Genomic DNA, 13,309 nt, shown 5'->3' with positions numbered 1-13,309 from the left:
TTCAGCATTAATTTTATTTGTTTTGATTATAAATATTAGGAAATTAATCAAAAAGCCGTAGTTCCCTCCCTTATGAAGTTGATCAAATCAATTCGAAATTAAGTGAGATTTGAAAAATAAGTGTATTATTCATGAACATGCTTAACTGTCAACCTCTTATATATGTATTAAGAAAATATAGTATAATCTATGACTTTACTGACGACTTTGAGCTATTATTCCATTTGTTGAATTCTTTTAAGCATCTTGAGCTCCTTTGTGGAGTGATTCTTAATAAGTCCATCAAGCTTTAATGGTTGTAAGCTTCTCATGTAACATATACATCATAACAAATTATTTAATATAATAATATATGTTTGATATCCTTAAAATTAAGTGTGAACTTTTCTAAGGTTTACTTGGATGTGGGCTCCGAAAATCTATGCCTCGGGCTTACTAAGAGGTTTTTATGTTGCAGATAAGATGGTACCTAACAATTTCGCCCGCATTTCATGATGATTTTATGATACGATTTCAAATTTCTCATAGAAGCAAACCCCTATGTATAGTTAATTACCCTTGTGGTGACTAGAAAAAACTTGTGATTAAAGCTAGTCATTAGAAACTAAGTATTTACCATATATTAGCATCAAATTTGATTTAAGATTGAGAAATTTACCGCCATAAATTTAAAGTGGATGGTAAGAGGATGATGTGAACTCAATCATGATCATATTGTTCCATTATATCCAGTTGTCATAGACTTTAGTCTACTTTGTGTCTTTATCTACATAAATAGTATGCCCAATTTGACCGGAGGCTCTTTGTTGGTAACCATTGGTTGCTTCATCCAAGAGAACTTTGTAGACATAGGTTGAATGTTTGTATAAGAGAACTCATTTGAGTTGGCCTTAGTTGACAAAAGATTTTATGCCCTATTAAGTACATCCTATGATTTATTGCTCATGGAATTTTTTGTCATTTGGGAACTCTTTTTCATTTTATTATTTCCGACTATATCAACTTCGCCAATTTATTTGCATATGATCAATTATGTTCTAAGTTCATTTGATTTATCTTCCACGCGATATTCTCAAAGAAGTTTGAAAGTGTAGTACACTTGTTGAAGCGCATGCAGAAAAACTTGATTTTAAGGACTCGTACATGATTTAAAGGACATGCATATTTTGTGTGCATTTACACAATGTATTTTATGTCTTTTGATGCATATGCACTATGCACTTGTATGTTTCGAGATGAATATAATTTAGACTTATTCTTTATTTTAACTAGTCCAATATTCTCTAATCTCAAATTTAGGAGTTGATATATTTTGTCAGAGCACATGCAAGTGTATTTGATTTTTCAAAAGGCATTTTAAAATTTTTAAGATAGTGGTAGACTTTGAAGTTTGAAGAGTAATTGCATAATTTTTAAAATAAGAAAATTTTTGTTCAACATATTGATAGCTCGCTCAATATTATCAAATTTTATGCTTGAACATTAAGCATGTTAGTCGTAGCACATAAGATCGAAAATTGATTTTGACAATGGGATGTGTCGTGCAAGTTTTTCAGCATGTTTTTGCTTTTTTTTTTTGCATATTCATAATGCACTTGCAATAGAGAATTTGACTTTTAATCTGACACAATGGAGAAAAAGGATTCATGTAGCCGACCCCACGTAGTGGGATAAAGGCTTGATGTTGTTGTTGTTGTTGTTGTATTCATAATGCACTTGCATGCTTTTAGATGAACACAAATATTTTTCGTTGCATTTGTTCAATATATTTGTACACTTTTTTTTAATATGCATGAGCACTTTTTAATTTGCTTATATGATACAATTGCATGTTTTTCAATATATTTACATACTATACTTGCATTCTTTCAATGTACTGACAAATCTTTTGATGCACTTGTATGTTTTTTGTTGCATTTATATAGTATTGGCACATTTTCCAATATGTTCTTGCATTTTCTTATGTGCCTACATGATGCAATTTCGATGCATTTGCTCATTGTATTCATACACTTTTCAATTTATTATACTTGATGCACTTGGGTGCTTTTAGTGTGGTGGCATGCTTCTCGAGATGATTGCACGAGCTGTCCTATTATAAGGTAGAATCATAAGTCTCATATTTTACTATGCTTCATATTGGTTTGACTACTTTCGCTAATAAAGTAGAATAGGGTCCAAAATATCCTAGGATGAAATAATCATAGAATCTTGATTGATTTTGTCATCATTCACCTCACCATCTCTTTTTAAGTTAATAGTGATATATCTTTCTCAATCATAAATAAAAAATTGCTTATAAGCTAAGTACTTAACCTCTATAGATTAGCTCAATTAAAAGTTATCTTATGATTGAGATGAATAATTAATAATAAAAGCATGAGACAATTAAAACTTACAAACCATATTACATAGTTGGGCGCAAATTTTCAAATATAATTTTTTTGTATACATATAGGTTTCGTTTGGGACAAATTTCTTATTCTTTTTAAAGTAATTTTGTAGTATAAAAATTAAAAAATTGCTTTTAAAAGTAATAAGAAAGCTATTCTAAGAAACCATAATCTCTATTTTTTATTTTACTATTTGTCAGGAACTAACTTCCACTTCTTTGAACTGCTTTCTTAGGGAGAGATCATTCTGTGTGATCACCGAATTGTCTGGAGATCAATCAAGATGCATCATGTCATCTGATACACAGCATATTGATGATGTGGTGCATCTTGATTGGCCTCTGGACGGTATCCGATGACCGCACGTAATAATTTCGTCTTTTGGGGGGTCTCAAAGTGCGGAGAGCTGCGCTGCATCTTATTGGTTGTTGCCTCACTCCCTTGCTGCCGGATTTTTTGTTGGCTTTTGCTGCCTTTTTTGGAGGCAATATTCATTGGTTTCGTTTAGTATAGATTGGAATTTGAACATGACATAATTTATTTGTACTATAGCAGTTTATTTTTAAAAATTTTCATCTCACAGTTCCACTGATCATCTCAATTTTATAAGGGCATTATAATTTAAAACTAATATCTTAATATTTAGCTGCAAAATTTATGTAATAGAAAGCAATTTATATAAGTAGAACTCTAATTCATTGTGTATTGATTATTAGAGATTGATTTAAAGATTGTAATTTAGAAATAAAAAATATCTCAATTTCCATCATTTTTGGTTTATTTTCATCGTTTAATTAAAATTATAAATTTATTTTTCATAGTATATCAGTTATATTATAATATTTTAATAATATTTTGAATCAACTTAAAATTAAAATAAATTAAGTATACATCAAGCCAACTCAATTTGAAACAAGCCCACTCAAAATCAAATCAATTTGACCTGAGCCTACTGAAATCAATAAAAATTGATTCACAATCTAATTTGAGCCAACTTGGAGTTTGTTTGCAATAATTTTTTTGGCTGCTTTGTTTTTAAAACATCAATTAAAATTTTATTTGGTTTTTATTTTCTAGATGTTTTTAAAAATCTTGTGATGAAAGCTAATTTCTAAAGTTATAATAATAAAATTGCTTTCTCTATAGTAACTTCACAATCATTTTATAAAACACTGCAGCTATTACAAACACATAACTAATCTCCATCGATATGATATCAATCTACTTCTAACACAGATCAAATCAAATCGTTAACAACCCCACTTACCACACAAATAAGAGTGCACGTGTGTATATGACTCACCTTGATCTATTCAATTTTAAAGATAGTTTTTATATAACCAAATATATATGGGTTTTTTGCAAAAATTTATGATTTTTTTTTTAACGGGATATTAACCCGCTGTCACTCCAAAGGGAATGCTTGACGACATAACTAATCCCTCGGCGGAATCTAGCGAGGCCACCCACCGGCATCTGTCCACACTTACTTTGCCCCACTGAAGAGGCGAGACTGTAGAAGAGGGGTTTCCAACCGTGCTCTCCCATCAATCACCCTTTAAGCTAAACTAAGGGTTGAGATCAATGATAAAGCTTCTGATCAGCAATTTGGCTCAGTGGCAAGTAACAAATAAATCTCAACTGAAGTTATTTAGCACAGAACCGCCGATACAGTTAAAGCTTCAAACAAGATGCAACATATTTTCACAGAATCATACATAGTTAGGATCTGGGCTTGAAACAAAATTTATAAAAAAAAAAAAAAGCTAAAAACATTAGAAACACAATAGAACAGTTACAACAATAAATCTCAACTCCTTAGAGCCTAATAAAAAATATCCTTGAATGGATATTTTTGAAAGCAAAGCCGAAGAACTGCCAATTCAGCTCTGAAAAGCCATTACCAATCAAAGAAGCCTGACCCAGCCTTGGAGATCAATTCCTTTCCAGCATCTTCACCCATGGCAACCATGTCATCAAGAGCATAAAGCCCTTTCCTTGAAGTCTCCAGAACTATTAACACCAAAATTTAATGATTTATCAGATAAAATTTAAGCAATAAAACAAATTCAAAGTATAGATTTGCAATAGGTTTGAGGGCTAATTCGGTTGCTTGAAGTTTAGAGTATTCGTTTTGAAAAAAATATGACTTTTTTAAATGGGAGATTTACATCCATACCATTTTATTTCAGGTTATTTACATATCTAACATTCAAAACATTAATATTACATGCCTACCACTCATAGAGCAAATTTGGGTGCATGAAATGAAATATTAAAGTTTATAGGATAGTACGAATGGTAGAGAAATGAATTATAGAAGTGTTATATTTGATATTAAAGTTGTATATAGGTGGTAGGCATATAATATTAATGTTTTGAGTGTTAGATATATAAATAGCATGAAATAAAGTGGTATGGATGTAAATCCATAACTAAATTCCATTAGTTAGTTAGTTGGATGTAGTTAAAAATCAAAATAGATTTTAAAATATAAAGATACCTTAAAAATTCCATAAAAGTTATAATTGCATTTTACACACTTAAAAAGAAGCAAAAGCATAATTAGTATTTTCTAAAACATAAATTTCAAATGCAAGTAGCCAAACAGCATTTACCTCGAGTTCCATCAGGAGAAGCCACCAAACCTCTAAAAAGACAGTTTCCATCTTCATCTCTATGCGCATAGCCTGCAATTGGAGTTCGACAGGAGCCATCTAAAGTCTCCAGAAATGCCCTTTCACAAGCAACGGCTAGTCTTGTTTCTTCATGATTTAAGTGAGCTAAGTAATTAACCTGTCACAAGAAAGAAAATAGTATGTGGACTTAATAAAAGATTGTTTAATTATCACCCTCGTCATCATTGTTTAATTATCACCCTCATAATTTTGAGCAGCATTTATGGCTTCTCCGTCATGCCAAATGAAGTTATGAGCTGCATTAAAATTTTTTGTTCCCCCTTGAAATTCTAAAGGTCACTTTGAAAATAAGACTTCATTTAAGTGTCTTTTGATTATTTAATCATGCCTTGGCTATATTATGTAAGGATGGTTGTAAAATAAGGAGAATTCATGAATGACTTCGGTATTCGAAAGAATATTTTCTTCTTTGAAGAAGCATGGTAGCTGATTCTTGATAATTAACTAGGCGGTCTTCTTCAACCCAACACTTTGGTGAGAGTTAAATTATTATCTTTGTTTTGTTTTTTATTTGTCTTCATTTTATTACTATTTATGGTATATCCATAACTACCTCTCTTGAGTTGGAGTTGCTCTCCAAACTACCTCCACTCCATGCAAAGGAAAATCCATCCTTTGTAAGATCTTTCCAAACAGCTCAAAAATTTATCCATTCTTCATCAACCTCTACCCATTTAAGTAACCCTCAAGCACTGCAAATCCTTATCTCTAATACTCTAGCACCTCCTAAACAAGCCATACTCGATTAAAGCTCTCAACCCATTAAACTTTCCCCAAAAAAAAAAATCCCATAAACCACACTTTTAGCCATGATCTAAATTCCAACTCCCACTTGAAAGCTCTCGGACACCTTTGGAAGGTTGCCTTTTTAAATACTTTCAAACTCCAAACAACTTCCAATATCTTCATTTCTATTCGTATACACCATAAAAAATAGTCGTACCCATCCTTACACCCAAAGTCTACCCACCATTACATCAATGTCTCACCAAGTAAAACTATCACCTGTGTAAAAAACACACCAAAGCCCCTCACTTTGAATAACTTTTATAAGCATCTTCATAGGAAATTAAAAGGTTATAAACTCAATGTTGATCAATAACTAAGGCATATGGTAATTGAAAACTCTAGGATCACTCCCTAACTACTTTAATACTAGTTGAAGCTCCATCATATATATCTTTAATATCGTCACATATCTTCGACACGCACCTTTTTATCTTAAAAAAGCAACAAATTACTTCTCATGGTACTTAATAACATGCCTCCTAAAGATCGTTTTTTATCTATATATGGCTCCATCATTTATTTAATACAAAAGTTACTTCTAAGTCGATTTTTCTACTATTAAATTAAATATATTTTCTAAAATTACTGTAATTTTTTAAGTTTATGTTATATTGTTCGCTCTTTTTTTTCCTATTATTCACTCTCATAATTTCATTCCATGACTCATAAATTTGATTCATTTACCATTAGCATAATTTTAAACATCACATATATTCTTAAATATTAGTGTCAAAATGCTTCTTCTCAAATCATTTAACATCTTCTTAGTCTTTAAATTATATTGAAAAGATGTACTAATTAAATCAATAAAATATCTCTCATAACTCTTCAAATTTTGATATATATCTCATCTAGACATAAAGTTTTACTTTTTCAGAGCTAGTTCCTTTTTTTAATCAAAGTATAATGGATTTTGTTATATTATTCATGAGAAAAATGACCAAAATGGGACCCCCACTATATTAAAGAACTATTTTTGTCCATCAAGTCCTAAAAAGGAACCAAAATAGTCCCATGGTGGAACTATTTTGATTCCCCTTAATGAGTTGAGAGGTCAAAATGGTCCTTTAATATAATTGAGAATCATTTTAGTCTTTCATAAAAGTCAATGGACCATTTTGATCATTTTCCCTATTATTCATTATGTTTTTTCAAAATAATTTTTCCATTTAGTCTCTTATTTATTAATTTCTCAAAGCAACATTTTCAACTTTCCTTGATGTTTTTATATTTAACCAAAATTCTATTATATTCACTTATAATTCATCTAATTTGATCAAAATTCCTAAATATATTATCTTTTACCTTAGTCATTCTATATATTATATTCTCTTTTTCTTCTTCTTTAGTATAAAGTCTATTATATAAATAATCACAAATTATAACTTTAACTTCACTTCATTAATCTATATGAAGTAACCTAAATCTTAGAAACCTATTTGCAATTTACCCTTAAAAGAAACATCAATGAAGTGATAGCTAGTTCCCAAGAAAAAAATAAGAAAAATTTCACTAATATCACTTTATAATCAAATCTTTTAGCTTGATTTTTAACTACTATGGACAAAATAAATTTATTGCGCACAGCAACTAAACTGCAACATGCCTATGATTATGAAACAGTGATGCCTATCCTAGAAGAAACATGCAATTTTATGCAAAATAATAGCATGTATCTAGTAGATAATCTTAACTTACAAATGGGTTCCATAATACCAAGTTAACAGAAAGCTTGGAAACAACTTGTTTCTTCAAGTAGCTTTAGAAGTTTTATATCCAATTATTATGAAGTAATACTAGCTATCAGCAATCAAAGAAAATACTGATAAAACACAAGATCATTTTACTTTCAACTATTCGTCATTTTACTTCCAAATATAGGTGATAAAAAATCAACTTATACGGTACCCAAACCTATCTGAACTGTAATCGCATGAAATAACACTGTAATTATCACTTCAAATTGACTTAAATTTAATAATGTAATATCCAGCAACTAAGGAGGCTTCTATAATGTTGATACGGAAGAGGGATTTGTAGATCTTGCATAAATGTAGAGTTAGTTAAACCTAAGTGGAATACTTATTCCTAATTAAGTAATTATTAGTTTGATTGAAAGAAATGTTAGTTTTGTGGAATGTACCATCGTATCATCATTGCTTCTACAAGCTATCCCAATAGCGCCTTGAGCGATTGCTGGGAGCATTTCTTCTATAGATAATATTTCTGTGACATTCTCGGTCATATTTAACCGTTTGAGACCTGCCAATGCCAATAATGTTGCTTGAACCTCCCCTTCATCAAGTTTCCTCAACCTTGTTTGAACATTGCCACGGAAATTAACAACCTGAATAACACTAAACGCAATTCACATTGATGCAATTCATATGGAAGCAACAATAAACAAGAACGTCAAAACTGTAAGTAAACTTACTGCCACGCAGAGAGATAAAATAAGTACATAATGGTAAAATGAGATGCGTAATATCACGGATGTCCTGGATAATTTATAGGATCTAAGCTTCCTAGAACTATCCAAACTGAGGTATAACTCTACATTTATCAAGCGAACAAGGGACTTAGGCTTCGTTTGGAACGGCTTTCTTATTGCTTCTTAAAGAAGCTTTCTAGTATACAAATTTTAATTTTTAAACTAAAAAGCTGTTTTAAAAAGCAATTAAAAAGCTGTCCCAAACGATGCATTAGAGTTTTAATAACGTGGTAATTTACCCATATTTCTCATGGGCTTTAACAAGCTACACCAAAAATACATAAATGAAGGCGTTAACTCATCTACTTGTCATGTAAACATTCAATGGTAAGGGTATACCTCTAAGGATGGTTGTTAACTGCCTTCTACAGGAATTCATAACCTTTAATTCTTCTTTCTTTCTAAACCTAAGTTTGAAAGATTGACAGGCCATAGAAACACTGAAAACAGACAAGGGTATAGTTCGCAATATAAACTACTTAATGGGCACACTTTCTGATGTTCAAGTATGTGATTAGCCTTAAACAGAGTGCATTTCAACGAGAAGTGAAAAACTCAACCCATTACATAGTCAGAAAAATAGGAATATGTTGGCATATATAAGTTAATTTTTTTACTGAAACCAAGTATCACAATATGAAGATCATAGGGATTCTGTAAAAATTGCTAATCATTTACAACAGCTAAATGAGAAATATATAATTAGCTTAACTAGTTTCATGCAACGAAGTGCATAGATGAAACCACTATTCCTAGCCTCACTTCAAACTTACAAAAAAAAAGATTAACATAAGGCAAGCTACAATTGTATGTGGCCAAATGATGGTTTGTTTTGATTTTGTCACTCCATAAAACTCACCCAAATTAAGAACACCTCCAATTTCAAGTTTGCATGTTCCATATTAACACTAAAGGAACTTTCCTATTTCACCACCAATTCATGAACTTTGAAAAAATATTTTACAGTTATCTGCCAAAGTGACATTAATTCCCAACCTTTTTTTGTCCAATGCATTCTCATGTTTGAATTTTAAAATGCTATGCCTGTCTATGTGCGCACTGGATTCTCCGTTAAAACCTATAATTGTTTCAGTACTAACATAGCTAGCTATTTAAAAGCATCTGAACAAATCAGTTGAAATTCACCAAATTTTGCGCTAAACCCATTGACGCTGACTTGAAATCTAATTTACCAAGAATTGCGATTCCCTTTTTAAGCACCTATTGTATGTCTAAGTTAAATTCTATTATCTTACACAAAACAAAAAATATTGCATTTTTTCTTTGATACAAGAGAAAGTATATCTTCCTGCAAATGAGCGTTCAAAGCATCATATTTCTCCAAATTAATCTGTCAACTTTATAAAATTAAAACCAAATAGTCATGAAACTAAATTGAGATCAATTTTATCACAATTTTTATAAAAGGGACCATTTTGTATTAATATTGCATAATCGGGGGATTATATTGGATAAATGTGATATATCAGAGCTAAACATGTGATGCATTGGGGCTAAAATGATCACACACAAATAATCAAGGGATAATTTTGAGATTTAATCGTTTTTTTTTTCTCAAAAAGAATGGCATGTATTCATGGAAGGTCAAACAATAGCACCAATTGCATGCTTAAGTCATGGCACATTATTAAGATCAAAGTAAGAGAATGAAAAAACTGCCTCTGCTAGCATCTATCCATTTATGGGCACAAAGTGTAATATTTCTAAAAATTTGTTACCAAATGATACACAATTTTAATTGCAACCATCTAGTGCCCGACTTACTTTGAGGTTTGGATATCTGTAGAGAATTTGAGATTGTCTCCTTAGAGAAGCACTTCCAACAACACTTCCAGGTTGAAGGTCCGCAAGTGATTTTGCAGTCAGAGATATAAACGCATCTCTTACATCTTCTCGAGGAAGGTTGCATGGTAATATCATCCCATCAGGAAGATAAGTTGGAACGTCCTTCATCGAATGTACAGCTATGTCAATCTTACCCTCCAAAAGGGCCTCGTCTATCTCTTTTGTGAATAAACCTTTACCACCTATGTCAGCTAGTGGTTGATCAAGGATTTTATCACCTGTGGTTTTAATTATTATTATTTCTATAGCTCCCTCTTCAGCTAGCTCCGAGTGTGTTGCCATAAGTTTGTCTCGAGTCTCAAAAGCTTGGGCAAGCGCTAATGGACTGTCCTACACAGAGATCAAAAAGAAACTATTTAAGCAAGCACAAGAAAATTAATTTACAAAGAATAATTCCAAAAAACTAAGTAAATAACAGATGAACAAGGGATTACATGAAAATTATTTTCTTGCGGGGAAATAAAATGAAACTTAATTTTAGCATAATTAGAAGTTAAGATGACTATAATCAGAAAACAGAAGATTAATAAGAATTTTTGCAGTACATTTTCAGTAAATTCATAATTCCGTTTGGCATGTTAAAACAACTTTTTTTTTCTTAATTTAAAGAGATTAACAAGGAACCATAAATCAAAATTATGCTTCATTTGCATAAAATTTGGGGCAGTTAAGTGGGCTTTGCTCTTAAAGAAAACAAGTACTTGCATGGTTACATGCATATAATAACTTTTTGGTAATCGAACAACATGGAAGATTTCAAATAAATAACTTTTTTTTTATGTAATGTCATAATGGATGTAGTGTCATTGTGTAAAACACAACTAAAACACTGACATGTTATCCTAAGGATGCTAAGATAACTTAAAAAATATCCAAGAAAATGTCTAACCCATCCAAAAACATACATATTTAAAGATTGAAGCTTTTTGTGTTGCCCACTATGTCAAATCTATTGAGCATCAAAAATCCACTTCAACATCTTCTGCCTTCTTATTGGAAAACTCGTGTCTTGAAAAGTAAGAAGCAAATTGTTGTAGCAAAGTCCATTGATCAAGCTGAATACAAGGTTATGGCTCATTCTATCTACAAAATAATGAATTAAAACTCAAATACAAGAATATAGTTTTCTTGTAACACAGCTCCTAAACTGTGACAATCAGACATCTATCAACATTACAAACAATTCTATCTATGAAAGAATCAAGCACATTAAAGTAGATTATCACTTCATCAGGACGCAATTCTCTCAAAGAAAGACCATCACTTAATTGATATCTTTACCAAAGCTTTGGGCCCTCTACTTTTTTTTTTAATAAAATGGAACCCATTGATATTGTGCTCCACCTTGAGGAGAAGTATTATACTAGAAATTTTCTAGATTAGAAAGTGCTATGTTAGAAGAATCACATGTTACAAAGATATGTTCTCATATCCTCATAATTGAGGGTATCCTCCTCTTTATTATTTTCATTTTTAGTATTCATCATGTATGCTTATATATAGATTCTTATAATCAGTCAATAAATATATATAAAAAATTTCCTCTATCAAGACCAAACAAAATTCTAAGCAAACACAAGAAGGAAAGTTGCATAAAGAAGGACAAATATTATAGAAGAGAACTGAGGATACTGAAGGAAATCAAACTTAAGAGAACCATGACGATAAAAAATAGATAATAAAAACCAAAACTAGAGCCAGAAGGCATGAACAAACTAAAGCTGTAATAGAAAAGCAGACAACAATGTGAGCGAAAAAAAATCTACATTTTGACCTGTCAAAATGCACAAAGACATTTCAAAGAACACATGCCCATTTCTATTGTTGAATTCCGTCCATAAATACCAGTACAACTGGTCATAAGACTCATAATAGTGAATTGTAACGAGACTTTTCTACGCAACACTAATCAACATTACATGAATTTTTTTTTTTTTTTAAGAGATTCAAACCACCGTTTTCTCATTGGAAGGCCGAGGACAATGCAACCTGAACTATTACATGATGGACAAATGAGACGAATGAGCTTTACAATAGAAAATAAAAGATGAATCAGCAGAGCTCACCTCCCCCTGGTGCCGATTCTCACAAGGGAGACTTTTGCATCGACCTCCTGCTCAATGACTAGGGCATTTCTGATGGCCGCGGCATTCCTGCGGCGAGGTCGGGCCGGCTGCGACCTTATAGACAGAGTCGGGTGAGAAGGCCTGAAGTTGGCCGACGAGGAGAGCAAAGGGTGCTGGATTGCGGATCTCATGGTGAAGACGTTCGCCATGGCTCATCCAGTGCGCAGCTGGAAGGGATTGGGGTTAACAGATTGGCGGGGGGTTTTGGACTAGTTTAGATAGGGGATAGATCGTACAACGTTTATTTTAACAGATAATGTGCTGATAGCCTGATACCGATTTTCTTTTATCTTTTTGGTTCCGCCCTGGTTCATTTAAATTATTTTATTATTTATTATTCTTAATATATATATATATGATTTTATATGTCAAATTAAAAAAAATATGCTCATACTTTATTTTTTAAAAAAAAGCAAATTTTTATTTCAGCCAAAATAATTCGATTTTTTTACAAATGAGAGTACAATAACTTATTCAACAATTACACAATATTTTTATCATAGAAGCTCCTTACTCCTACCTCCTTTTATTATCTTTTATGTATTGAAGGATTGTATGGTGGAAAAATTTTTAGACAAAGTTTGATTAGCGACGTAACTAAGAGATTAAGCACTTTAAAAAAAAATTAAAACTAGGCATAGTTGCCGGTTGAACGAGCGCTAGCCCTCTTAATTTTTTTTTTAAAATGGATCGAGAATCCTATTTTCCTGTATCTGTTGTTCGGCTCACACATTCGGCCGCGTAAGAGGAAAGATTTCCGCCAACTATTAAGGTAAGCAATGTTTTGATTTTTTTTTTTTTCTTTTTTTTGTGTAAAATATGATCTATAGCATTGGCTTAGGTTTTATAGCTCAAAATTTTAACCATTGACTGTTGAGAAAAATAGAAGTTTTAAACTCGGTGGAGCTTTTTGTTGTGAAATATGTTAGGTATTATTTTGCCTAA

At 31.5% G+C, this 13,309-nt stretch overlaps 1 protein-coding gene and 1 long non-coding RNA gene across 2 annotated transcripts in view; one reads left to right on the top strand and one right to left on the bottom strand.

Moving 5' to 3' along the window:
- Positions 1 to 2,985, top strand: part of LOC110103738 — a 34,071-nt gene extending 31,086 nt beyond the window's left edge. Inside the window, exon 3 of the long non-coding RNA XR_003701201.1 lies at positions 2,629 to 2,985. This is a non-coding gene — a long non-coding RNA (uncharacterized LOC110103738). The remainder of the gene's footprint in view (positions 1 to 2,628) is intronic.
- A 1,039-nt stretch (positions 2,986 to 4,024) lies between these two features.
- On the bottom strand, positions 4,025 to 12,620 carry LOC110109867 (porphobilinogen deaminase, chloroplastic). Its single transcript, XM_020841075.2, has 5 exons — positions 12,305 to 12,620; positions 10,158 to 10,563; positions 8,025 to 8,228; positions 5,012 to 5,189; positions 4,025 to 4,406 (listed from the first exon to the last, which is right to left on the bottom strand). The coding sequence occupies exons 1-5, from the start codon at positions 12,511 to 12,513 to the stop codon at positions 4,294 to 4,296; spliced, it is 1,110 nt and encodes a 369-aa protein (XP_020696734.1). The 5' UTR covers positions 12,514 to 12,620; the 3' UTR covers positions 4,025 to 4,293.
- Between the last annotated feature and the right edge of the window lie 689 nt (positions 12,621 to 13,309).

This window comes from Dendrobium catenatum, unplaced genomic scaffold (assembly GCF_001605985.2).
Source record: "Dendrobium catenatum unplaced genomic scaffold, ASM160598v2 fragScaff_scaffold_716, whole genome shotgun sequence".
In the NCBI taxonomy this organism is placed as follows: Eukaryota; Viridiplantae; Streptophyta; class Magnoliopsida; order Asparagales; family Orchidaceae; genus Dendrobium; species Dendrobium catenatum.
The sequence above is the reverse complement of the archived record's forward strand: the minus strand, read 5'-3'. Positions and strand labels throughout refer to the sequence as shown.

Excerpts from the sequence above, each read along its gene's own strand:
- LOC110109867 (XM_020841075.2), bottom strand. The coding sequence starts at position 12,513 with ATGGCGAACGTCTTCACCATGAGATCCGCAATCCAGCACCCTTTGCTC. Across the intron at positions 8,229-10,157 it reads ACAGATATCCAAACCTCAAA|GTTGTTAATTTCCGTGGCAA; the intron begins GTAAGTCGGGCA and ends AGTGTTATTCAG. Across the intron at positions 5,190-8,024 it reads GAAGCAATGATGATACGATG|GTTAATTACTTAGCTCACTT; the intron begins GTACATTCCACA and ends TTCTTGTGACAG.